Here is a 27,904-nt window from a genome sequence, read left to right on the forward strand (position 1 = left end):
AAGGTGCACAGTACAGCGCTACCTTATGTCCTTTCTTTTAACGTATTATTCTGCTCTTAAGAATGCCTATATTCTAAAGCCTTTGATCTCGTTTGTGATGAAGAGGTGCAATGAACTGCTCTAGATATTTGTTCTAAATATAAAGATTTAAAAATGCCTATCTAATAACAATACAATTAGAGAGCCCTCTTATGATACGAGTGGGTTGAAACCGCATGTCAAATATTCTCATTAAATTATTTTCCAGTCAGCAGGGTCTTTGGAACTGGAAATAGCGGCGAGAAGATTACTTTGTCTGGAGAGTTGATGCTTAATAAGCAACAAGTATGTGCATGTCCATCTAAAACCCTAGCATCCTTCCCTCTTACAGAGATTTGTTTAGATACAGAATGGAACTACGAAGCTTGTTAACAAGAAGCACGTTGACGATAGTCAATACTTTGTGAGGGCTAGGCAATGAGTGTTCAATGTGGTGAAGCTGAACGCTCTTCTTCTGTCGATGTTGTCAAGATGGGCATGTCGGAGGTGGTTGCAATTTAATACAGTCCTAGGGACTGAAACTTTTGTAGTAGGACACCATACAGTATATAAAGTAACTAGTTATCTAATATCCCATTATTTGTATCATGTTAACTACGACAGAAAACTAACAGAAGATGAGAGAGGTGGTTATAAATATGAAAGGCATGTAAGGCAAGACTATGGCATCATGATATATATCATGATAGTGGTCATGACCTGCTCGATCACGCGTCTCCAGTCGAGTATGTTTACCGCAAAAATGTACTGTGATAAATATCTCAAAAAAGGAATTTTTTTTTTTATGTTTAGACATGAAACCATTTTTTGATCAGCACATTTCAAACATATCGAAGACACAGATAGATATTTATCATTTCCTGTGCGTGAATCACATCACTTTGCCAACTTCCACCTACGGCCTTGCCAGCGATCGGGGGCGTTAAGAACAAGGCCTGGTCTGCCATTGTTGGCACCGTAACAGTTCTGTATTGTCTGTACCAGCATTTAGATTTGTGCTAAAAGTGTGTCTTAAACTTAATCATATCACTGAGTAACTTTGAGTCAAGGCACACTACAAATGTTACTGTGTAATAGTGTTTGCAAGTATGTCTTACAACTAGTCCTGCCACTTTGTAACATTTGCCTAGGTAACTCCCACAACTAACACAGCCACTTTGTAACATTTGCCTAGGTAACTCCCACGACTAACCCTGCCACTTTGTAACATTTGCCTAGGTAACTACCACAACTAACACTGCCACTTTGTAACATTTGCCTAGGCAACTCCCACAACTAACACTGCCACTTTGCAACATTTGCCTAGGTAACTCCCACAACTAACACTGCCTCTTTGTAACATTTGCCTAGGTAACTCCCACAACTAATACTGCCACTTTGTAACATTTGCCTAGGTAACTCCCACAACTAACACTGCCACTTTGTAACATTTGCCTAGGTAACTCCCACAACTAGCCTTGCCACTTTGTAACATTTGTCAAGGCAACTCATACTAGTAAGCCACTTTGTAGCATTTTGTCGAAGCAACTCCTGCCACAAGCCGTGCTATTTTGTAACATAATGGCTAGGCAACCTCTACAACTAGTTAGCCACTTCTTTGTCCAGGAAACCCCCAAAACTAGTTGGCCCCTTTGTAAAATGTTGTCTAGGCAACCTCTACAACTAGTTAGCCACTTTGTAAAATTATGTCTAGGCAACCCCTGCAACTAGTTAGCCACTTTGTAAAATTATGTCTAGGCAACCCCTACAACTAGTTAGCCACTTCTTTGTCCAGGAAACCCCCATAACTAGTTGGCCATTTTGTAACATGTTGTCTAGGCAACCTCTACAACTAGTTAGTCACTTTGTAAAATTTTGTCCAAGTACCGTCATGCTGCTTTGTAGCATCATCTGGAACAACATTATGTCCCGGCTTCCTTACAACTGGGTGTGCTACTGTACAGTACATGTGTACCAACTGTAGCCTCCACCAAGGCCAAGTCGTATGTTAGCTTTACCTTTGTAATGACAGCTAAAACACTCACATGTCCCTACATAACATATTGCTGTATCGGGTTGTATGGTATATGTTGTAATAATCATACATATTCTGTTTGATGTCACAGGTCGTTCAAAAACACAAAGGTGCTTTACGCTGTGCGATAGATAGACAGTGTGACTCGGAGAAACATCAGAAGCACTTTTGACGCAAGGGGAACAGAAACCAGGTTAAAGGATATGTTGAGTGCTGTTCAGTTTCATGTTCAGTTCTGTTATCCAAATAAGCTTCAAATAAGATATTGTTTCTCATTTTTCTTTTGTATTAAGAACAAATAAACCTGGTTATACTGTCATAAAGAGGACATTGAACTATCATGGCAGTAGGCAACGTGGCAAATGAAACAATGGGCATGATGTCGAAGTTTCTTTACAGCAGTAATCGAGGGACATACCATCCAGATTTAACCTATTGCGCTAAAACCTATACTGGCTAGTAAATCGTTATGTTCTAGTTTGTACTTTGTCACTTATGGGTAACATACGTACGTTTCATTTTGTATAGATGTTTAAGTGACACTTAAATACAGTAGCATAGGCATCCATTCCATTAGCGAATTATATATTAAAATATTTGCACGAAAAGATGGCGATTAAGGCAACTTACAGTTCGGTTACAAGGCAGAATTTGTTTTTGTTCTCGAAGGCGTCGTAGACTTGTAGTAATCGGGGGTGCTGTAAAGATTTCATGATGTCAAACTCATTCATAACATCCTTTCGCTCCTGTGGACCCTCAATTTCGATAAACTTTGCCGCTAGGTTGCGCCCCGTTCGTTTCTCTTGGCATTTCTTCACTTCTCCAAATTTGCCTCTGTAGAAGGTGTAAAACAAATGGTGATTTGAATTGGGTATTAAATATGTATAGCATACTGATTAAACATTTCAATCCTTATATTAACAGACAGAACCAACAAAGTATACTCCGTTTCATATTTCTGAATATTTTCATTTGGTTCATAACATCAAAATATACTTTGTTTTATATTTCTGTACAGATTCCTTTTGCGTTTAAACAAGATGTATAAATGATAAAACAGCAATTAATAATAATAATAATAATAATATACAACATTTGATATAGCGCCCTACTAGCTAGCATAAGCCGCTTTACAGTACATATATATACAGCTAATACAATTAGCATATACATTAATTCATTCCTTTTTTTGAGGAATTCGCAAGAGCTGCCTTATCAGGCGCTAACAACTAGTCCTGTGCCACCTGGCTAATATCTCCCTATGTGTGTATGCCTGCATGTGTGCTGGAGATGTATTGTGTTCTGTTTTGTAGTGTGACCGTGCTTCCAACGGCATCTTTTGTAGTGCCACCGCTCTTGAAAGCTACAGCACAGATACCGCAACATCCACCCCAGACCATTTTATACTCCACCTGGGTTGTTGGAGTTGTGTGAGCAGGAGAAAAAACACTTTCTCTGATATTCCATGCGTACGACGACTTCGAGGATCAAACCCCCCGTCTGCGTGGAAGGCCGAAGTGTTAACCACTCGACCAATCCGCCCATTAATGCTTCCCGTTTCCATCATGCAACAAACGTGAATGGAAAACCATTCGAGAATTTCATTCAAAATTCGTATTTGACATTACAATATGGTATTATAGGACAATGGAAAAGAAAACCTGAATAATTTCTATGAATTGTTACAAAGGTTGTTTATCACTTATAGTTAGTGGGATCTAATTGGAAATAAAAGGACATTTTCATCCCCCATATTGACCTAAAACTTATCAGTTAAATTTAAAGTATTTAAACCAGCTCACCTTCCCAGAAGCAGGTCTGTGATGTCATAATCCTGGGTCACCCATCTTGACGTCTTCACGTGAACGTCACGTTTTTCAAACGGGGACTCGTCCACTGTAAATATAGTCAATAACACCATCAATACGGGTGATGTGTGTATCTACACATATACAGAAAAACAATAATTTAACAATGAAGTGTATGAAAACGGGCAATGATAAATTCCTATTGAACACAGTATTCATATAAGCATTATTAATATCAAATAAAAAATAATTGAAGAACAGCTAAAACTTTAATCTGATACAAATATTATGTTTTCTCTCTAAAACAGTTCAGCGGTTCACAACATTACCATGTTGATGTCATTAAAGTGATTCCAACCTTTCAGCAATGACATTCACTTAAGCAATGAATATTATAGCAAATATTGTTATGGTCCTATAACACACATTGCTATTGATGAACATTTTAATAAATCCTGGCAGCAGACTTCTCAAAACATTGCAATTGAAGGATGCTGAGCAAATGTAAATATATCAAAATGATTGCAACTGTTCATGATTTCATTTACTATAATAGAATAAGAAAAACGAAGAATGTTCAAAGTCTAAAATATATTTCTAAAGATGAAAACAGGACATGTGATTTTTTCTGTGTGGTCGTATTTCGCTGAAAAGATAATATAAACTTATGGACGGTAGAAGTAAATAACGTGTTCACCAGATGACCATAGGCCTAAAACAAGTAGATTAGATGTCATTGACCGCACCATACGCCAACGTTAAGGTCAGCGTGGTAGTCGAAGGATAACACGAAGGCACCAGCCTTAAAACTTGTTTGTTATTCACTCAAACAATGTTGTTTATTGGTTTGTATAGAGATAATTATGTCTGATATTGTTTTCCCGAGTCATGTCTAAGGAAATCCTTACAACCTTTATGAGCGTAAATAAAATACTCATTTCCTCAGTATCGGATGTTATAGATTAAGTATAAGCCTATGTATATTGGTAAAGTATAACGGTTCAACGCTAAGCTTTGTTTTTCTACGTTGGTTCTTTGAAGATTAAACTAGTACAGTTTCCAAGCGGAATATTTGATCTGTGAGACACATTATTATTTGACATTATAGTACCGTAAAAATACGGTTATTTCTAATTCTGCTTTATATCAATGAACGATGCAGGATCTATTTTCGAGACATTCGCAAACTAATTCGTGTCTTTTTCTCTATTTTGCGATATCCAATTATTTATAGCACTAAACACTTTACTCACTGCAGGGTGCTACTGAATGGGAATCGTGGTATTTTAGTTTCTATGGTATTTCTACCTCTGCTCTATCTCAATGTGACTCTCAAAAACACTGCTGCGTATTGCTTGGTGCAAAGTGGTCGGTGTTCGCTGTGGTAAGGCTGACGAGGCAAAACTACCGGGCAGGCCAGACTACCACGTTAGATACACAAACCAGGACTGTAGGAATATTGGCAACATCTTTCGAAAGGTGAAGGTCGCCAAATTCAGAAGGCCACGTGCTATATGGTGAAGTTTATTAGTATGGGCTGCAGGGCATAAATCCATATAAATGAGCTTCCTACTTAATGATATACATACGATCATATTTTATGGTGCAAAAACGAAATGAATATTTGGCTGTTTAATGGTTTTAAAAGAAATAAATGATAGACAATGATATATATGACTAAAAACATGACTTAATTTGTTCTAAAATCATGAAGTGAAAAAAACCGGAGGAATATGTTACACATGAAGTGTAAATGACGTGAGAAAAAAAATATAACAATTTAATTTGTATATGGTTGTAAGCCATGTTTATAAGGGAAAATACCAACTCATGCATTGTTAATTTCAAAGTATTACTTTCCAGCCAATAACTAGTCGCATTAATTGGGGAAAGAGTAACTTTTGTGAAAATAACCCTGTATACAGCATCCGAGACGATGTATCAAAGACCATACCCACCAATCAGTTAAGCTAATACTTAGGACAGTAAGACGTGGCTTCGAGACTTATACTGGTGAAAAACAACTAGGATTTGTAAGGGCTTTTATGTGTACCGGCCTGGGAACAGAACACGTTGACTTTTGCACTTCCCGAACGTTCGGCAATAGGCTTTACGTTCACAGATATATGAGCTGCGGCTAACGTTCGATTTGAATAGGGTGTTAAAGTTATAACACTACCCGACGATGTCATGTATTTCCCTTCAGAAATAGTTCGACATATTACTGAAACAGAACCTGAGAGATATCTTTCATGAAGATCACTTGGGCTTTTGCCTTCTCTATACTGCTTAAGGCGAAAGTTCTTCCACTATTTTATCAGGAAACTGGAGAATAACGTTTCATTTGTTCGAAACGACAAAGCAATCGTAATCAAAGACAGATTCTGTCCAAAATCTTCTGTTTCGCAACGCAGTTTTCAGTCCTGTATCTCTAATGTCTATTGTCTTTCACAAGAGTCTCTCCTATGTAGTACATAACAATTATTGTGCGTGTTCAACGTATCATACCGGTGTTATTGGGTAAATAGGTCGAGGTACTATGTCCCCGTTATGCCCGGCATGTAAATACGTGACATAGTGCACTGATTACTGGGATGCCCTAAGTACAACACATGTTAATCAATTCCACGTAAATGTTTATCGCTCATTCATAAGTGTGGCACGTGAATCAGTTCCACACCGGGGACCCTATACTCGGCTGAGTTTGGTTCTGCGAGTGCAGCACATAAACAGCGTTAGTTGTAGTTAATTAAATAGAAACACTGGTGGCTGTTGAGTTTCCTCACCTATTACGTTAGTACGTACTATGTACCCCCATTGGGAGATTCAGGGGGTTAGCAGGTATGACGTAGTATTATTTCCGCGTAACAACACCTGTGTGAATTCTAGTTTTTTCTTTGCAAAATACATCTAATAGCTGACAAGAATGAATAAAATGGATACAAATTTAGAAACTTGGATGTTGTCATGTGAGAAGGACAAGACGAGACAGAAGCTCCTGTAATATTCTATTATCAAAACAATATGCATTTCCAAATTTGATAGATCACTGTTACTCTCCAAAGTTACATTGTAGGGATCAGAACATAAGCTCGAAGCTTACACTGGGTTCGTGTGACGTGTATGATATCGCTAGTATATCTTCTCGATTACCATTGCTATGTTTTGGTGTTTATCACATGGTTCTGCTATTGTCTATTTGATTACTAGTTCTGTCTTTCGGTACCAATTGCGAGTTCTGATTTTGTCCGGACGTGCTGCACCTGTAGTATGCGTTGCCGATGTGCGTTGACCTTATGCTGGGTATCAGTTCTAGCATACTGACTACATGACAGTCAGTATGGTTCCATACTTGTCCTCTCAACCAATTTTCCCTGCATGTAAGGGGAAACTGCATGTTATCATGTGGGAATATTGTTGTTGGTGCCAATACAGAATCGTGTGGTTTTTTTCTGTGTCTTTTACTAATGGGACATTGAACGAAATAATTTTTGAGTATATTTTCTATTAAAAGAAATTGAAGTTGAAGAATGTGTCTATGCAGATTTTTGACAATTACAACAAGTGCGGGTGAGATTTGCAAAGATCGTCTCCTAGAGAATAAGTTTATCACAGCATATATTCCTACAGTTCTCCTGCAGTGATATCATCTCTTATAGTTCTCGTCGCTGCACGTGAGAGCGTGCACATTACCTACGCACGAGGACATGACCTGCCGTGTAGGAGCACGCGACCCGGGGCACTACATCTCATTGTTATTTAAGTAGCCCAGTAGTAGATACTTTGTGTGTAATGGATTGTCCCTGAGTCGTAGCAGGCGTTCTGCGCTGGCTCAGGTGTATAACATATATCTCTGGTACATCTTTGCACAGATACACGGCACAGATAAATCGACTCTACAAAGCTCTTACTGGAGCCAGCAAAGTGTTGGTTAAGTCCCGGCAGTATCCGGTCCCGAAGACGGTGGTCGGTACCATATTCTTTTGATAAGTCACCTACACACATCTTATAAACAAACATATTACAGTTTTTGCTCTGTAATTATAAGGTTTTTGGTTCAGTTTTGTTCCTTTCTTACAATTGATGGCGACGAAAATACATCATCCACCATGATAACACATCATCCATCTCAGGTTTCTATCCTAGTTTATCCTTAGCAACGGGATCACGCGAGAAATTGAAATGACATCCTGTCGAAATAGCGTCACAATTACAAATTTGTGCTGACATCATAGGAGATCTGCCTATGTTTTCTCAGTTTTTGTTTTTCATTTTTACAGTACTTTGAATATATTGCTATGTTAGGATTGGTGATTGAGTTTTTCTTGAGACAATTTCAATTTGTTCCATTGATTTATTACCCAATTAACTGTTCCATAACAAGATTCATCCCCAAACAAATGATTCCTTAACTAAATATTACTATGCTATTTGTGTAACTGAAACATACGCACGTTCAGCACATATGCTGGCTTAAACCAAATATTTTACAAGCAATTCTTTACAAAAAATCTAAATCTCAGTTCGCAAGCTTGTTTTCGGCTCATGTCTTGAACATATGTCTTAACGTGTCATGGTCGTTGGGACGTGCACACGCCATCCTTGACCTCGCGTAAATACACGGGCGATGTTTGTTAGTAGTTATCTCTCATTATGTAGTGTGGTTTGGCGCTGATCACCACGTGGTCGAAATTAATGAAAGTACGGTCCCAATTAAATGAGGTCACAGCTGCCAAAAATGTACTGCCGAACTGTAACAAGGCATAAAAAGCCAAACAAACAACGCGTTGTAGTCATAAGCATGCATAAATACCACATTCCACGTGTTTCCTTTCGTGTAAACATTGTTCTAAATTTGAGAAAATTTACTATCACGTGATTTGTCGAGGTCACTGCACACACGTATTGACATTAATTAGTGTGGCTGGAGCCTCTGCCTGGAATTCTGAGGGACTGGGCCCCACAGACTATCGTGTCAACGCACGGCAGCTGTGTATTCCAAATTGTTGCGTAGATTTATCGAAAAATATGTTCTTTGTTAGAATGCAGCATGTGTTTTGGCATTAAAAGCACGAAGTTGCACTTGCGAGGGATTTGCCGGTGCATTTGCAAGGTTTTTTTTCCCAAAACAGTTTATACATAACTGTACACGGGAATTTACATTACACAAACAGTAAACATACCGCCTATTTTTATTTTTATTTTACTTACATGTATTTAACTCACTACATTAAATATTTTTGAAAGTTGAATCTAGTGGTCGTCTCTCCTCGCGGATTAATGCGACAATAAATATCTCGGTTAACGGTGACGAAGTTTTACAATACAGAAATTGGCTCGGTTTGTTTTGACAGTGAGTATTACATTGTCAAACAACGATTTCCAAAAAGTGCAATGCATCTCTTCCTTTAAGTTGTTCCATTGCAGATTTATACCAGTATTGACGTCTATTATGTGGATGAATCAATTTTTCACCGTCCTATTAACAGTTAGGTCATTTAAGGACGTGCTATAATGTGGTGACACTGCAATTCCCATAAACCACCTTAAGTAAACAACGTTCGTTTCACGTGTATTTAATGTCAAGTTGTTTGTTTGTTTTTTAAGGGCTTGGTAAAAAAAGGAACAATTAAGATCGTATGAGAAAGTTTTCGATGAATGATGGGACCAATCAATATCCCCTTTTAACCTGGATAAGGGTGTATTACACTCCATGATGACAATAGACAAACCTGGGAAACTTTTGGAGACACTACCGAAAATAAAGCGCAAGTTATAGAGACAGGAAAATAAAGAGCTCCAAATGGTTACAGGTTCAAAGATAGAGGGCAAAAACGAAGGTCCCTGATTATGCAGGGAACCCTAACTTAGGCGCCACTTACATTCTTGTATAACAGTAGTTATCTCATTTGTTTACCGGATTTTGGACGTCATTTTACCTGTTTACTCGGAACTTTCCATTAATTGAAGGTGGATGTTATTAGCGTGGTCTATAGACCCACAATTACAACGTGAAGTGGTCGTCGTTCACGAGCACATGCACGTCCAGTACCTGACCAATAAACCCTCTGAATACAATTTGTATGTTGTAGTTTGCACGTGATGGGGGAATAGTAATAAACATCGGTTCTGCTACCGTACACTCTACCATCTGGTCAGATAATCACGAGGCTGGTCGAGTAATGGTCAGAGAGAATGACCGAGCGAGGCAGAACGAGGGGGAAAGGACGCGCGTGCTTTACACGTTCACAAAGCCATCGTAGCGAGGTTATGATTGATGGTCTATTAACACAACACCTCGACGGAGTGTCGGACGGAGGGGGATTACCCTGCCAAGAATGTTAATGGCTATGCCCTCGGCTTACATTCAAGAGGCGCTACCTGCTAAATTGCTATCCATCCAAAACCAAGGAGATGCGTTCTAAAATAGCAAGAAACACTTGTCTTTGAGTTTGTAGATTGATTTACCCACTAAACAAGTTGGCGTAAAACTTCACGTTATTTACACAGTCTTTCTTTTGATCCGATATCTTCATTTAATTATGTATAATTTCATAGGAACCGTTTCATGTTTCTTTTCAGCTATTAAAAAACTCAACCGTCTCGCTGTCGGAACACGTACATAGGATAGTCGTTACATGAATTAAGACATACTGAATTGATTAACACGAACACCGGACGCAATCTTAAGTTAAATTCTCTAATATTTCAACACATCCTACAAGCTGTGCCACTATGATGCGCCAACGTCTCTGTCCTAATTACAATATCAAAGCGTAGGTCGAACAGATGACACCAACAGGGTTTTAAATACAAATAAAACTACATCAAAGACACATGAAAACAAAAATGATTAATTTAAGTTCGTTTGAAACGCAATAACTACTCAGTCCCGCACATGAATTAGAAAAGTTGTTAGTTTCATATTTGTGTTTGTGGTAACTCATATGGACTAAATTGCGCTTTGATAATGTAGTTAGAGCTGTTTCGTAAAATGACACGACGCCGTGAGCAAAGTTGGGTTTTGCAAACAGGGTGGGCGTTGCTTATGTATGGAGTGGAGTTGGAGTTGAAAAGTTGAAAAGGTCGTGTTCAACCAACGGAGTGATTAATAGAGCATTAAGTGCCACTTTTGTCTGTTATTGTACGAGTTATAGTTGAGAGGATCTGTGTACCTACCTCCTGTTGGTTCGCTCTCGTCAACGTGCACTTTCGTGTACTTCTGCATCTTCGTTGGGTCCAGAACCATACACCTATAAAATGAATAATATTATTGACTTAAAATTGCATTGTACACTACGGAAGCAATGTCCAAATATTTGGAACCATTGCATTGGAACTTATATAGGAAATCAAAGTGTTGTCAAAACGCCGAAACAGATGTGACAAATCCTTATTTTTCAGTCAAAATCTCTGTTTCTTTATATCAGGTACAACGCTTGTGAACCATGGAACATTGTACATACATTTCATGAAATATGTTCGCGAATCGTGGTACATGTACTTAACTTTATATGATTGTAAAATGTGGTTCTTAACATCCGGTAATATGCTTGTGAATCGTGGTACGTAACATTAAGTGGTGTTTTTTATCGAGGAATTAAACATTGCGTAATATGTTTTTGAATCGTGGTACTTAACATTACATAATATGATTGCGTATCGTGGTCCACATGTAACAGTCTGAAAATGCAAAACATTGGTTACTACGGTGAACGTTTGAAGATGCAGTTACACACTGTTTCCACTGGAACAGTGAAAATGTGGCGTGATTTTCATTTTATCCCCGTATAATTTTTAAGGCGCCATACAAACATCCATCCTTTGATGAAAGCTATAAACAGCTACCTGTCTCAAAATCAACTTGACTGATTATCAAACTGATGAATAATTTCATTGGATCCATATCAACTTACGGTAAACTGATATTTGTCTCGATAGCATACTAATTATATACGCTATTTGAACGCCTGCCAACTTAAAAGGACTGACCGTCGGCTCACGAATCAAGCAATGTAACAAACCTATTTAAATAAAAAAGAAATTAAAAAACAAAAACAATTAAATAAAGCTTGATATTTTAATTGATTTAAAAAAATGGTATGTAGTGAATATCCGAGATTATTCCCGGTCGTTAAAATGTCGATCACAATCCAATATGCTCTCATAAACGTAACTTGTTTATGAACTTCAAATTCAAAGGTTCCTTCATATAATGTTTCTCATTACTCACTACAGTTTCAATGTTCCTTGAGAAACATTAAAAGAACAATACCACGTTGTTATTTTGGTGATACAAGACCTACGACATTGGGTCCTGTCTGTGGAATGATTGTGATGAGCTTGAGGATGGTATGATATTCATGTGATGCCCAAGCCGGTAATCACGGTCAAGCTTATGCATGAAAGGCAAAATGTCTGATATCGTGTTTTACCTTTGCGTTTTAAAGATAAAAGATGGTAATCGACGGTACAGTATATCGACATGGTACAAATCAGACCCTCTAAATGCCAGTGGTTTAGCTATTCAAGGTTGAGAGTAGATCAGTGCCTAGACACTGCGTGTAAAAACCTCCCAACATGGAACAAGCCTATCACGAACTGTGATGAAATATTAGCGGCCGATCAAATGTTTCAAGATTATCTCATAAAGACCGAGTCCGCGAAATCAACATATCTGATAAGAGGAAACACAAAAACTCGATAGGAATCAAAACCGGTATGAGTCTAACCATCTCAGGAATCCTTGCGATCACGTGATCTAACCGGAAGTACATGGCGAACCTACATTCCTTTCCGAAGATAAAAAAAATAGTGCTCAAAACATCGGAAATTCTAAATTCCAATTTACCTATTTAAACTTTACAGTAAGTACTTTAAGAAAACAGATGTGTTTTACAAATAGAAACCTGAGTTTACATTTTAGAATCGTGCATGTATTCAGAGATTCTAGTTAGCTATATCCGAAATATACTGCCAATACATAGAATAACGAGAGAAAAAAATCTTGTTATAAATACGCTAAATTCTCATTATATTGTCACAACTTGGCGTTATAAAGAGGTTTGATGATACCCTGAGGGGGACGTCTGAATGAGTAGGCAAGAAAATAAAAAGGGGTGTTCAGATTATTGTCAAAAATTGAGGTGGCAAATATATTTGGTTTGTTTGTGTTTAACGTCTTATTAACAGCTATGGTCGGTATCTGGCGACTGCCAAACGTAGGCCTCGAACCCGCGACCCAGTGTTGGAGGGCTAGTGGTGGCAGATCTAGAATGTCAGACGCCTTAATCACTTGGCCACCGCGGTAACGAAGAACATTACATCAAACTAAATTTAACTACAGTGCTTATCAATTGGTTTTTATCTTCTAAAAAAGGTAAAGAAAGCAATACCGTATATCGCTTTCTGTTTCATTTAATGAATCCTACGGTCTCTATTACGTTATTTCTGGACGTTAGATTCTAAAACAAACGGTTTTTCCCCATCATTTTCCTCGATATAACGCCCCTCGTGTTTCACTATATAGTAACCCCTCGATATTACATTTGTATGACCCTTGTTCATCAGTATACATTAAAACCATTATACAGTGATCCTTGTTATCACAAAAGAGTAAAATTAGTAAAATTATTATTAAAACTTCGATATAATGACTCTTCATTAATCGCTTTACTGTAAAACCTTGATATACGATGCCTCGTTTATATTTAAACTGTTAACCCCGTTATGATGTCATTCGTTTATCATTTTACAGTAACACATTGATATAATATCCACACTTCATAAATATAAAATTTAAAATTCGATAAAGCGTTCATTGTTAATTACTTTATGATAAAAATACTGATGTAGTGCTGCTCGTTTATCACTATATATTTTTGTACAATGTACTCGTGTCATTTGTCATCTTGCTCAATTCTGCCATTTTATTTCGTGCCTGCTCCGTCTTTCATTTTTTCATCAACGTATCGCCAAACCTACACATGTATAACGCCAACATTAAACTTGATAAATTGAGGTAATGCATGAAGTGTTACTTCAAAATATTACATACATACCGCTAATTGCAACACTGTGCTAACTCGTAGTTTGGTTTGTTTACCCGAATATAATACTTGGCAGTCAGAGCTGTACATGGTTCAGTGAAGTATGCCTATACACAGAAATTGTATTAAGTAAAACTTCGTTATACTACCACCACACTAAAACTTCGTTATACTGCCACCACTATACCTCCCCAGACAACACTATAAGAGAGAACTGTTCCCGAGGGAAAGGGCCATAATAGAATAATAATGATAACATATTCAATAATTAACAACTGCTGGAAATTTGAACGTAACATTTGATGTTTTGATTCATGAGTTGTTCACTTGTTGTTAATTGTAACGGTACAATTACTAAATTTGAAAGAAGGTGTACAAACATTGGAATGTCGAAATCTCTGCCAAATGATGGTTTTTGTAAATGCCGCCGCAAACCTTGCCTAATGGCAATAAGATAACTTTTTGAGTAGATCTCTCCTTTTTTGTTGCGTATATTGGCATAGAAATCCGCCAAAACACCGTTCAATTCACTGGATTGAATCACCGATAGGTCACATACGGTTCCCATTTCCAGTAGGAAGTCTTTAAGAACTGCGATGGCAAATTGTGTCGCATGCTTCGTCTTTATGCATTGCTGAGCCTCAGTGAAGCAATCGGCATTCCCGATCCCGAATCTCGAAGCCATTTTGGCAGACGACAACAATGAAGTGAAAGTAGAAAATGTACAGCGCCCCCTAGGAGAAGGGGCGTAACTCTTAGCGTCACGTTACTTTTCCCGCAGTCTCAGCGATCCAAAAAAAAGGTATAGTGCTCGTCTCCAGGTATCGTTCCCGTTGTCAAGGGCGGATGCTAACTATACCAAATAGAACAAGGGTAGTTATCCAATAGCTATCCTAGAAATTATCATGTGATGTACTAAAAACACAATAGTAGTGATAAACGTGGCTCATTATAACACAAAAGTAGTGATAAACGAAGGACATTGTTACAAAATAGTAGTGATAAACGAGGCTCATCATAACACTATAGTAGTGATGACGAGGCTCATTATAAGAACATAGTAGTGATAAACGAAGCTCATTATAACACAGTAGTAGTGATAAACGAGGCTCATTTTAACACGATAGTAGTGATAAACGAGGCTCATTATAACACGACAGTAGTGATAAACGAGGCTCATTATAACACAATAGTAGTGATAAACGAGGCTCATTATAACACAATAGTGAGTGATAAACGAAGCTCATTACAACACAATAGTAGTGATAAACGAGGCTCATTATAATACGATAGTAGTGATAAACGAGGCTCATTATAACACGATAGTAGTGATAAACGAGGCTCATTATAACACGATAGTAGTGATAAACGAAGCTCATTATAACACAATAGTGAGTGATAAACGAAGCTCATTATAACACAATAGTAGTGATAAACGAAGCTCATTATAACACAGTAGTAGTGATAAACGAGGCTCATTATAACACAATAGTGAGTGATAAACGAAGCTCATTATAACACAATAGTAGTGATAAACGAGGCTCATTACAACACAAAAGTAGTGATAAACGATGCTCATTATAACACGATAGTAGTGATAAACGAGGATCATTATAACACGATAGTAGTGATAAACGAGGATCATTATAACACGATAGTAGTGATAAACGAGGATCATTGTATCACAATAGTAGTGATAAACGAAGGGCATTATAACGAAAGAAGAATAATGATACACCAGGGGCAATATATTGAGGATTTACTGTATGTATGTTTTTGTAACAAGTACATGTTATCATATTTTTATCGCCAGAACTATATCAGAATATCTATTAACATGTCATGCACAAGTTTGTCAGAAAAGAACATCTAAAAATTATCAAAAACGGCTGCATCTGTTACATATCGCGTTACTATGCACTTGGCACACAGAACAGTAGAATTTTAAGGGAGTGATCGTGAAATATCATACCAAGGGATAATGATAGATATATATATATATAAATCAACTACATCTTATCAGTTTCTTAAAATATTACCACAGTTTTTTCTAAATATAACTTGTAAAATCCTTAAATAGGTATGTTTTCGACGCCTATATCACCGGTGTATTTCCGCTCTACATACTTAATGAAATATTTGTGGTTTTCAGCACTTTGCTGGGACCGTGCCTCCCACATGCGCGTGCCGGTGTTGGCGAGCTGTACACACCATTGTTTGCCCTGCGGACTCGGAAGATTCCCCCATTTTAGAGAAGGGATTGGTTCGGAAATAGAAGTATAGAGTACCACGCAACGTCTAGGCCGTAACCACAATATGTCATCATTTAAAAAAACACCCGATAGGGTAAAAATTAGTCATAGATGGAACACTCTTGATAATAGAAAATAAAGTTTTGAAGTTGAATAGAAGTACCACAGGGGTATGAGAATTAAAACTCAGTGTATGTTGGAAATGTTCCATGTGTGTGGGTAGTATCATACGACGACTACTATAAAGATTATTATCTACCTCTGCCATCATTAGGGGTGGCATATATCTTCCATGTGTATATCTAACCCTTATAAAGATTATTATCTACCTCTGCCATCATTAGGGGTGGCATATATCTACCATGTGTATATCTAACCCCTACAGTCTCTAGCAATTCTTCCTATACAACAGAATATGTCCAAACATATATCATATTTAATTATATACATCTAGTGTCTTGATTATCAGACCCCTGTGATAAGTACCATGCGCTGGTGCAATGAAAATGCATCGTTAGGTCTTCTGTTAATGTCTTTCTAACACGACAAAATGTGAGTTGGTGATGCACTGGTTTATAGAGAAGGAAAAGCGTTGTTCCGATGGTTGTGCGTAGTTGGGTACCAATTAATATGTATATGAATCATCTGGTGATTATCATATAGATTTGCTGAACGAAGGGAAGGAAATCTTCAACGATACTTGTACTGCCAGCATACATTAATTTCATAATTGTTGTAGTGCCGAATCCGGAAAGCATTGGGTTCTGCAAAACGAGCGAGGTTAGGGATGGGTCGTGTACAGGTAGCCAGATATGCCATAGCATTGTATTATAACACAAATTATATGCGTTTTTACAGTTCATACACGCCGTCAAAAACTGGTTAAGCAAGACGCTACTTTTAGCAATCATTTATTTATAATTATCTTTACGACAATCCAAAAAGGTGACTTTTATAAGGTTTCTTTTATTTATTTTTTTTATTTTTTTTACATTCCTTATAAACGATATGTATTATCCGATAGTTGTTGTCAAACACAACTCAGATAGATTTAGTCTAACACTTGCTCGATCACTCCAATAATTTTAGTTCAACCATAGTCTGATCATTTTAGTTTGACAACAGCAATTGGACACTGTAAACATTTTTTTTGCGAGGAGAGTCAATTTTTGTATACATATAAAACGTCTTGTTACCACCATACAGTCAATCTTAATCTGACGAAATGATATTAGAAAATGGATCACATATCTTAAAAAAATAATGCTAAAAATGCTGTATGTATATAGAATTGAGGCAAGTTTCTGTCTGCAGTAAAACCTCGTTATACTGCCTTCACTTGTCAAGAAAAAATGGCGTTGTAAAGAGGGTTGGTGATAAATTGAACGAAGGATATGAAACAATTCTTAAGGAAACGAGAAAAGGGGGACATTGAAATATGTTGGCGGCAAACGAAGTGGCAAATGAAACGATGGGCATTATATCAAGGTTTTACTGTATATAAACGAGGGGCATAATATCGAGGTTTTGCTGTATATATACGAGGGGCATAATATCGAGTTTTTACTATATATAAACGAGGGGCATAATATCGAGGTTTTACTGTATATAAACAAGGGGCATTATATCAAGGTTGTAATGTATATAAACGAGGGACATTATATCAAGGTTTTCCTGTATATAAATGAGATGCATAATATCGAGGTTTTACAGAAATTGATTTTTAGCAGCTATAATCAAAATGTGGCCACCTCATTATAAAGGTAACCTAGAAATTCATTATCTACTACTTGTAAGCTTATAAGTATATGAACATGTTAATGTATTCGATTGAGTGACATGAGAGAATGATCGATTTGAATGAAGATGCATAGTTAAGATTAACGGCGTTGATACATTCCCTATAAAGTGATACGGTACATACCCCACAAAAGTCGGGTGCCAAAAGAAACTTCTTTAGAGGGCGTCACGCATCTTCATCTTTGAGATCCCCTGCTAGTAACTCTTTTGAAGAAACTCAGAACATTGGAAGGCCAGTTTGGCATATTGTTTCTACATGTTCTTTAGGGAAAGAAAATGTTATCTAAAATCACGGATCTGCATCCTACAATTTCGTGTTCACTGAAAGTGATGCCAGTTTTGGCTTTGTGAATTATCTGTTCGATTAGAAATTTTATCCTACTTACAGATAGTTTCCTGTATAGACACTGCCAGACGATCGTCATAAAGCAATATACTTATCAGTGTTTTATAGTGGTAAATAAGACGAAGCGGTAACCCTCATACAATTTGTAACAATCGAAATGTCAATACATATTTACTGCGTGCATAATATATAACGTTTGTCTAAGTGAACTCACTTGAATCAGTGTGACCATGTGTACAATTGCCCTCTTATAGTTAAACAGACTTCTCATAACCTGTAAATCATACGTCGGGCGTTTTAAACCACTTTAACTGGACAGTGAGTTCGACATTTTTTTAACACTTAACCTGGACAGTGAGTTCCACATGTCTTACCACTAAAACTGGACAGTGAATTCGACCTGTCTTACCACTAATAGTGGAAAGTGAGTTCGACATTCTTTAGCACATAAACTGGACAGTGAGTTCGACATTTCTTACCACTTGAACTGGATAGTGAGTTCGACATGTCTTACCACTTAAATTGGAAAGTGAGTTCGACATTCTTTGGCAATTCAACTGGACAGTGAGTTCGACATTCTTTGGCAATTCAACTGGACAGTGAGTTCGACATGTCTTACCACTTAAACTGGAAAGTGAGTTCGACATGTCTTACCACGTAAACTGGAAAGTGAGTTCGACCTGTCTTACCACTAAACCTGGACCGTGCGTTCGACCTTTCTTACCATTTTCACTGGAAAATGAGTTTGACGTTTCTTGACACTTAACCTGGACCGTAAGATCGACCTGTCTTACCACTTAAACTGGACAGTGAGTTCAGCCTGTCTTACCACTTAAACTGGACAGTGTGTTTGACATTTCTTACCATTTTAACTGGAAAATGAGTTTGACGTTTCTTGACACTAAACCTGGACCATAAGATCGACCTGTCTTACCACTAAAACTGGACAGTGAGTTCAGCCTGTCTTACCACTTAAACTGGACAGTGTGTTTGACATTTCTTACCACTTAAACTGGACAGTGAATTCGACCTGTCTTACCACTAAAACTGGACAATGAGTTCAGCCTGTCTTACCACTAAAACTGGAGAGTTGGTTCTACATGTCTTACCACTTAAACTGGACAGTGAATTCGACCTGTCTTACCAGTAAAAGTGGAAAGCGAGTCCGAAATTCTTTAGCACTTAACCTGGACAGTGAGTTCGACATGTCTTACCACTTAAACTGGACAGTGAATTCGACCTGCCTTACCACTAAAAGTTGAAAGTGAGTCCGAAATTCTTTAGCACTTCAATTGGACAGTGAGTTCGACATGTCTTACCACTTAAACTGGAAAGTGAGTTCGACCTGTCTTACCACTTAAACTGGACAGTGAGTTCGACATGTCTTACCACTTAAACTGGAAAGTGAGTTCGACATGTCTTACCACTTAAACTGGAAAGTGAGTTCGACATGTCTTACCACTTAAACTGGAAAGTGAGTTCGACATGTCTTACCACTTAAACTGGAAAGTGAGTTCGACATGTCTTACCACTTAAACTGGAAAGTGAGTTCGACATGTCTTACCACTTAAACTGGAAAGTGAGTTCGACCTGTCTTACCACTTAAACTGGACAGTGAGTTCGACATGTCTTACCACTTAAACTGGAAAGTGAGTTCGACATGTCTTACCACTTAAACTGGAAAGTGAGTTCGACATGTCTTACCACTTAAACTGGAAAGTGAGTTCGACATGTCTTACCACTTAAACTGGAAAGTGAATTCGACATGTCTTACCACTTCAATTGGACAGTGAGTTCCACATGTCTTACCACTAAAACTGGACAGTGAATTCGACCTGTCTTACCACTAAAAATTGAAAGTGAGTCCGAAATTCTTTAGCACTTCAATTGGACAGTGAGTTCGACATGTCTTACCACTTAAACTGGACAGTGAATTCGACCTGTCTTACCACTAAAAGTTGAAAGTGAGTCCGAAATTCTTTAGCACTTCAATTGGACAGTGAGTTCGACATGTCTTACCACCTAAACTGAAAAGTGAGTTCGACATGTCTTACCACCTAAACTGTTTATCATTATACATTAAAACCAGTATACAGTGATCCTTGTTATCACAAAAGAGTAAAATTAGTAAAATTATTATTAAAACCTCGATATAATGACTCTTCATTAATCGCTTGACTGTAAAACCTTGATATACGATGTCTCATTTATATTTAAACTGTTAACCCCGTTATAATGTCATTCGTTTATCATTTTACAGTAACACATTGATATAATATCCACACTTTATAAATATAAAATTTAAAATTCGATAAAGCGTTCATTGTTAATTGATAAAACGTACTGTACAGTTATATACCGATAAAAATACTGATGTAGTGCTGCTCGTTTATCACTATATATTTTTGTACAATGTACTCGTGTCATTTGTCATCTTGCTCAATTCTGCCATTTTATTTCGTGCCTGCTCCCTCTTTCATTTTTTTATCAACGTATCGCCAAACCTACACATGTATAAACTGGAGAGTTGGTTTGACATGTCTTACCCTTTTGATTAACTGGACAGTGAGTTTGACATGTCTTAATTACCACTTAAACTGGACAGTAAATTAGATCTGTCTTTCCTCTTAAACAAGACAATGAATTGACATCTCTTACCACTTAAACTGGAAAGTAAGGTAAACATTCTTACAAAGTACAATGGAATTTGAGTTTGACAAGTCTTATCCTTTGGACTGAGCTGTGAGTATGACATGCATTATCACACCAAACGAGCAGTACGGTCAACGTCTATCCCCACCAACCGATTGGGGAATTCAACTTCTCACCACTCGAACTGGACAGTGAGTTATATATGTTCAATAATGAGGAACAGAGTGCTGCATTAACAATGTAAACACGACCGGACTTACGGACCAGCAGTTGGTGCACGTGTAATGCATGTCTCTGTATCTTATCAACGTGCCAGTTGTCCATGCATGCGTATCACATGGGTGAAGTGGCGTGTAAAACAGGTGATCAGCATACAGGGTACGAACGTACTGTACAGTTATATACCGTAAAAGTGAGGCATACAGGGTACGAACGTACTGTACAGTTATATACCGTAAAAGTGAGGCATACAGGGTACGAACGTACTGTACAGTTATATACCGTAAAAGTGAGGCATACAGGGTACGAACGTACTGTACAGTTATATACCGTAAAAGTGAGGCATACAGGGTACGAACGTACTGTACAGTTATATACCGTAAAAGTGAGGCATACAGGGTACGAACGTACTGTACAGTTATATACCGTAAAAGTGAGGCATACAGGGTACGAACGTACTGTACAGTTATATACCGTAAAAGTGAGGCATACAGGGTACGAACGTACTGTACAGTTATATACCGTAAAAGTGAGGCATACAGGGTACGAACGTACTGTACAGTTATATACCGTAAAAGTGAGGCATACAGGGTACGAACGTACTGTACAGTTATATACCGTAAAAGTGAGGCATACAGGGTACGAACGTACTGTACAGTTATATACCGTAAAAGTGAGGCATACAGGGTACGAACGTACTGTACAGTTATATACCGTAAAAGTGAGGCATACAGGGTACGAACGTACTGTACAGTTATATACCGTAAAAGTGAGGCATACAGGGTACGAACGTACTGTACAGTTATATACCGTAAAAGTGAGGCATACAGGGTACGAACGTACTGTACAGTTATATACCGTAAAAGTGAGGCATACAGGGTACGAACGTACTGTACAGTTATATACCGTAAAAGTGAGGCATACAGGGTACGAACGTACTGTACAGTTATATACCGTAAAAGTGAGGCATACAGGGTACGAACGTACTGTACAGTTATATACCGTAAAAGTGAGGCATACAGGGTACGAACGTACTGTACAGTTATATACCGTAAAAGTGAGGCATACAGGGTACGAACGTACTGTACAGTTATATACCGTAAAAGTGAGGCATACAGGGTACGAACGTACTGTACAGTTATATACCGTAAAAGTGAGGCATACAGGGTACGAACGTACTGTACAGTTATATACCGTAAAAGTGAGGCATACAGGGTACGAACGTACTGTACAGTTATATACCGTAAAAGTGAGGCATACAGGGTACGAACGTACTGTACAGTTATATACCGTAAAAGTGAGGCATACAGGGTACGAACGTACTGTACAGTTATATACCGTAAAAGTGAGGCATACAGGGTACGAACGTACTGTACAGTTATATACCGTAAAAGTGAGGCATACAGGGTACGAACGTACTGTACAGTTATATACCGTAAAAGTGAGGTTTCCCAACGAGTGATGGTTGGTTATCATGTTTATTTAACTCGAGCTAGTTAATTTTTAAATTGCATAAACACATGAGGTCAACCAAGTGTCATTTATAGTTTGGACATTAACTAATGAAAGTAAGATAAACATGAATGGTAATCAAACACCATCAGCCTGGTGACGTTTTTTCACCGTTTATATGATATCCTCTAAACCGTATGTTACCTTTGGTATCCGTTGGGGAAACAATTGCCATGAATCATGACGTCACAATGGAGTATGACGTCGTAAATCATTGTTACCTAACGTCATAATAAATTGAATGGCAAATGCAACAACGTGAAGGGTACTTACTAGTGGTTGACCAGAAATATTTTCCAATTCCTAGAAGGTATATTTAATAAGTCTGGAGTGAGGAAACCTGTATTAGTTGTTTGAAAAACCACCTCGTTACATAGCCACTCATTTTCCAGTTAAACTTTGGCGTTATAAAGGGGTTTGGCAATGTGTAGAGGAAGACACAGTTACCAGACACGACGGTAGTATATATTATTCTTTATCGTCAGATCCCTGTGGTTATATGGTTTCAATTAATAGCCTTGACATAAAATCAAAATCAAAATTTTGCTACCGCTTACATGTAACTTCGATCAATAATAAATCATATTATGCACATTTCTTAATAATCAGGGTCACAATGTATTGCCAATGACGACTACTGATAAGTGTCAGCGGAATTATTATAGCTTGCGGTTTCCATGTACCGGGTAAATAAAACAAAATACGAGAATTACTCGTCGTACTTTTCACGATTGGCGCAGAAAGTGGTTGATCGGCGAATATACTTGATGATCGGCGGATCGATGGACATGCATTTGTATCAATAAATAGCAGACGACTGGACAAGGATTGGACGATCGGACATAGGGGTTAGACAGAAATTTATCAGAGGACCAGACAGTCGTATAACGGACATATACTCTATACTTACTTTAGTTTATAGTAGCAGACCTGCTCTGTGTTTAGGGCTCCCATGTCCGCCACGCCGTTTTTAACGATATCCACGGTGACATGAATAGTACACAACCCAATAATGGAACACCTTTGGCGCTATATCGGCCTTTAAGTTATAAACTTATTACACATATGTTGGAAATTACTGGGATATATGTATTCCACGGTGGCTAGAACAGACACACCTTTCCCACTCGCTACCATATCGCTTACCAGTCCTCTACCAGACTGGAATGCGCGGGCTGCAACCTGGTCCTATCAATGCTTCGCACGCGCAAAAGCGCGAGGGCAGAACTTCTGGTGTGTGACGTCACACGCCATGATACCTACCAATATACGTGCGGTGTTGTTGAGTAATTCGATGTTCCACGCCGCTCTTGCCCCCAAGATCAGATCATAACCGGATCTTTTGGTCATCCAACACCACCTCAATACACAGCTATTACACCTGGTCACTCGGGATTCGGTTTCTGGTCATTTCACCAACGCTCGAGCATCAGCACGTTCATCCATTGCTATCCTAGATACTGCCTGATGCTGCTCTAGTCGTAACAGGCTGAGCTTAATTTAAGGCTGAGCCGTAGAACGGAGATACTAGATGTTACAAAGTTTGTGTTGGAAGAGCTAGATAAAACCCCAGTGTAACACCGTTCCGATAGTCTCCTAGCAGTGGTTTTAATGAGGCGCGTTACACAAAGTGTTTGGCACGCTTTCATAGATTCTCAGAGCTTCATTTCTACCAGTGTTAAGTAATACTGTTAATGATAAAAGATGTCAGAGATTTTTTTTAATTGATTTGGCATTCAGAGATTAGGATGCTCTTGCTAAGTGTGTTTGTGTGTGAATGTCGGAGTATTCTACGGAGAGAGGAAGTTATCGCCATTACTTAACTAGCATGAAACGTACACCATAATTCTTCTTTTATTGAACGCAAAACAATACCCGATCAAACAGCGAGTGTTTGTATGGTAACGAGCATGCGTACAAACGCCAGTGTCGCATTAAAGGCCAAACAGATAGATTCGGCGACTCCAATAACTACTATTGAGCGGTTAGACCACTACCAAACAAACATTGATAAGTCGTACGACCATTCCGACAAAGACGAGAAGCCGAGACATTAGATAAAAGCTATTTGTCGAGTTACGTAAACATTCATAAAGGTTTACGACACTAATATATACACGCTCGAAGTGTTATCTGCAGAATAGTGTACGTACGAAAATATGCAGTATGGCCATCAACCACAAACTATTTATGAGAACCTTAAGAAATAGAATTAAAAATAGAAGAATAGAAGAAGAAAAGAAAAAAAATCAACAAAACAAGAGTGAATTATTTTTGCAGATTTTTCTCGTTATCTTAAAAGCTATGAACATTTCGTTCCAAAAGCAAAGTCACAACATAGTCTAATCATTCCTTTTAAAAGTTCTGTTTCCAAAGTTAATGTTTTTGAGTTTTTATATTGCGTCAGTGAACATTCGATAACAATCGTGTCTGAATGAGATATAAGTAGGGTCAATGCATGCATATGTAGAGGCCTCTTTTACACTAAATCATTATATTTATATAATCACACGAATACATTACGACATATCTATTTAGGACATCTAAAGTGTCGTAAACGGAACCTGGGCTTTGCCGTTTTAATTATGTTTATATATTACCATATTATTATACTATCATCATATTTTGTTTTATGCGTGGTGAAAATAAGACGTATCAGTTGTTTTGATAAAATAATCAAACATAAGTGCGACGTACGTCTTTCTACAAGTTCCTGTCGGTGTCGGCATCAGATAAAACATGGAGCAAACAAAGGATATTTTGAAATAACCTTTGGATGCTGAGCAAGAGTGATGTGTAATAGGGTTCGGCATTTTGGCATGTTCGACAACCTACTACTGTGGACGAAGCGGAAATATAACTGTGTATCATTGCCCTCGTTTATCATACAAAGAACTGTGATATAGAGCGCCGCTCATATGCTGTGTTTCTCTATAGGTCGTTATCAGCCTCAGTAGGAACAATAAGCACACGCGCGGGCCACGCATATAGTTTGACTCCTCGTTTACTTACACAACAGACTGTTTACACGTCAAATCGTGAACCACATACGGAAGAGAAAACTTCCATGGACAGTATCATACGTATCTGCCTCAGATCCATTAACGCCAAAGTGATTGTCTTGTGTATGTACCTTTATCGCGATTTTCGGTTAAAGGCTTTCAGTTGTATTTACGTTACAAACCTCCATCACAACACCGGAGTAAGGTTGATGACGATACGATACACTTATTTTGTCTAGTGTACACCGAGGACAAACTTTCTGGGATATGAGCAAACAAATGTATCCCCCCCCCCCCTTTCGCCCTTTGTTCAAAGAGTATCGCCTCTATTAGTGTTTGACAACCGAAAGTGTCAATACCGTCAAGAATGGAACGGAAGTCAAATGTCAGCAAGATACGATACGTTACAAAACGCCTGCTATAAAACGACCGCGTCTTCCAAATGATACCTTGGTCAATTTCTGATTTCAAAATAAATGAAATGCATTTGTTATACCCGAAATTCTCAAAAGATCATGTTACACTTATGATGCATACATATAACAGATTTACACAACAACATATTAATCAACAATAAAAACCACCTTCCTATGACCTTCTCTGTTGGGATGACGATAAACCCTAAAACAAACAATAGTTTTAGCTAAGTTGTAAGAGCACCTACAAACTCAAACATGTCGTAAAAACTACCCGTGTGTATTTTGGTTATAAGAATTTCGTTGCATTAAAAACAGACTTATAGATTTCTACAGTTATCGACAGCAACTTGTGTTTTTTCACAAAAGGTCGATGGGGGCACTGTATAGTAGTTGACGTAAGCCTTTGATCACCTGGGTTATATAATGTGATCAATGGTAAGTTATACTGTTAGAAACGCAGTGTCTATGTAATGACCACAGCAAATTCCTGGTAGAAATGAGAGAGCAACTAAATACACTTCACTTTAAAGTACGTAATTTATCTTTTATATTTGTAAATTCCTTTTTTTTAAATGACAGATTTTGTCGTCTTTAGTCTTTATAACTTTGTTATTTCTACATTCTCTATTTGAGTAGACACATGTGTTTACGCTAATACATACTGGCACGTGCGCTGTAACACGTGCATGCCCTTTTAAAAGGAATTATTCTTTATGACGGCACACTATCGCTTGAGGTTAAGGACTACTCTTGACCTTTCTGTCGTAACCTATTGCCATTTAAATAATAAGAACCTTAAAATAAACGTACGAGTGTCTAAAATAAATGAACTTCCAAAACTCCTTTACAGATTGAAATTAACGAGGCATACTCCGTATCTGTTGTCCTTGAACCTCTGACCTTTTGCTGCGTAAACAAAATTAGAAAGATTATTTTCAAAAAAGGTTAATCGAAACATTTACAGACTTCAGCATTCTTGTTCTTAGTTGTATACACACTTACTTTTGGCTGCGAACGATTTCATTTGAAATATAGTTACTGCACGTTTCGTTAAATAGAAATTATCGCTATATCTTCAGATAGCTTATTGATGTGGGATTACTCTGGTATCTCCACATATACAGTCTTAAGGCTTTGAGGCAACTCGGGACTGGTAGGAGGCGTTGGTTCGACTCCGAGCGTCGGGGTCATTGATGTATCGGACATCTAAACAGTGTCGTAAAATAGTTGTAAAATTATTGTTTGTTTCGGAACAGTCCTTTGTAAATTCATCAACTCAACTGTCCGCATCGAATTAAGTGTTATATGTTTGTATGAGAAATAATTTTAAACTAAAGAGCAATTGAAGAGATGCATCCAGAATATCACCACTGTTTTGTGAAAAAAGGTTTACTCAAGAATAAACTCATCCGAATTGATACCAAGTATGGTTAATCATAACCTCAATCCACAATCTATAGAACATTGGGCTGTAGAGGGGTGTAACGGGAGCGAGTCAGTGGGCTGTAGAGGGGTGTAAAGGGAGCGAGTCAGGGGGCTGTAGAGGGGTGTGACGGGAGCGAGTCAGTGGGCTGTAGCGGGGTGTAAAGGGAGCGAGTCAGTGGTGGTGATGTGGTGAGGGGGAGGAGGAGTGTCGAGATAGAACATTGGGCTGTAGAGGGGCGTAACGGGAGCGAGTCAGTGGTTGTGATGTGGTGAGGGGGAGCAGGAGGGTCGAGAACCACAGTTAATAAAAAATAAGGTGTCCGGTCTGATGGTCAATGCACTGGGGTCGATCTCACCAGACATTTCC

The 27,904-nt window shown here is 38.1% G+C and overlaps 1 protein-coding gene across 2 annotated transcripts in view; it reads right to left on the reverse strand.

Annotated features, from left to right (window-relative positions):
• The window catches only part of LOC110463894 (myosin light chain kinase, smooth muscle-like), a 37,495-nt gene extending 13,280 nt beyond the window's left edge, over positions 1–24,215 (reverse strand). Inside the window, exons 1-4 of one of the 2 annotated variants that reach the window (XM_021518816.1) lie at positions 23,955–24,215; positions 11,041–11,114; positions 3,856–3,949; positions 2,684–2,887 (exon numbers count right to left, since the gene is read on the reverse strand). In XM_021518816.1, coding sequence (XP_021374491.1) covers positions 2,684–2,887; positions 3,856–3,949; positions 11,041–11,110 — 368 coding nt within the window. In that variant the 5' untranslated portion in view covers positions 11,111–11,114; positions 23,955–24,215. Of the gene's footprint in view, positions 1–2,683; positions 2,888–3,855; positions 3,950–11,040; positions 11,115–23,601; positions 23,885–23,954 lie in introns of those variants that run through there. The other variant, XM_021518815.1, reaches the window with a different exon arrangement.
• Between the last annotated feature and the right edge of the window lie 3,689 nt (positions 24,216–27,904).

The sequence above is a fragment of the Mizuhopecten yessoensis genome, unplaced genomic scaffold, assembly GCF_002113885.1.
Source record: "Mizuhopecten yessoensis strain PY_sf001 unplaced genomic scaffold, ASM211388v2 scaffold10939, whole genome shotgun sequence".
Classification (NCBI taxonomy): domain Eukaryota; kingdom Metazoa; phylum Mollusca; class Bivalvia; order Pectinida; family Pectinidae; genus Mizuhopecten; species Mizuhopecten yessoensis.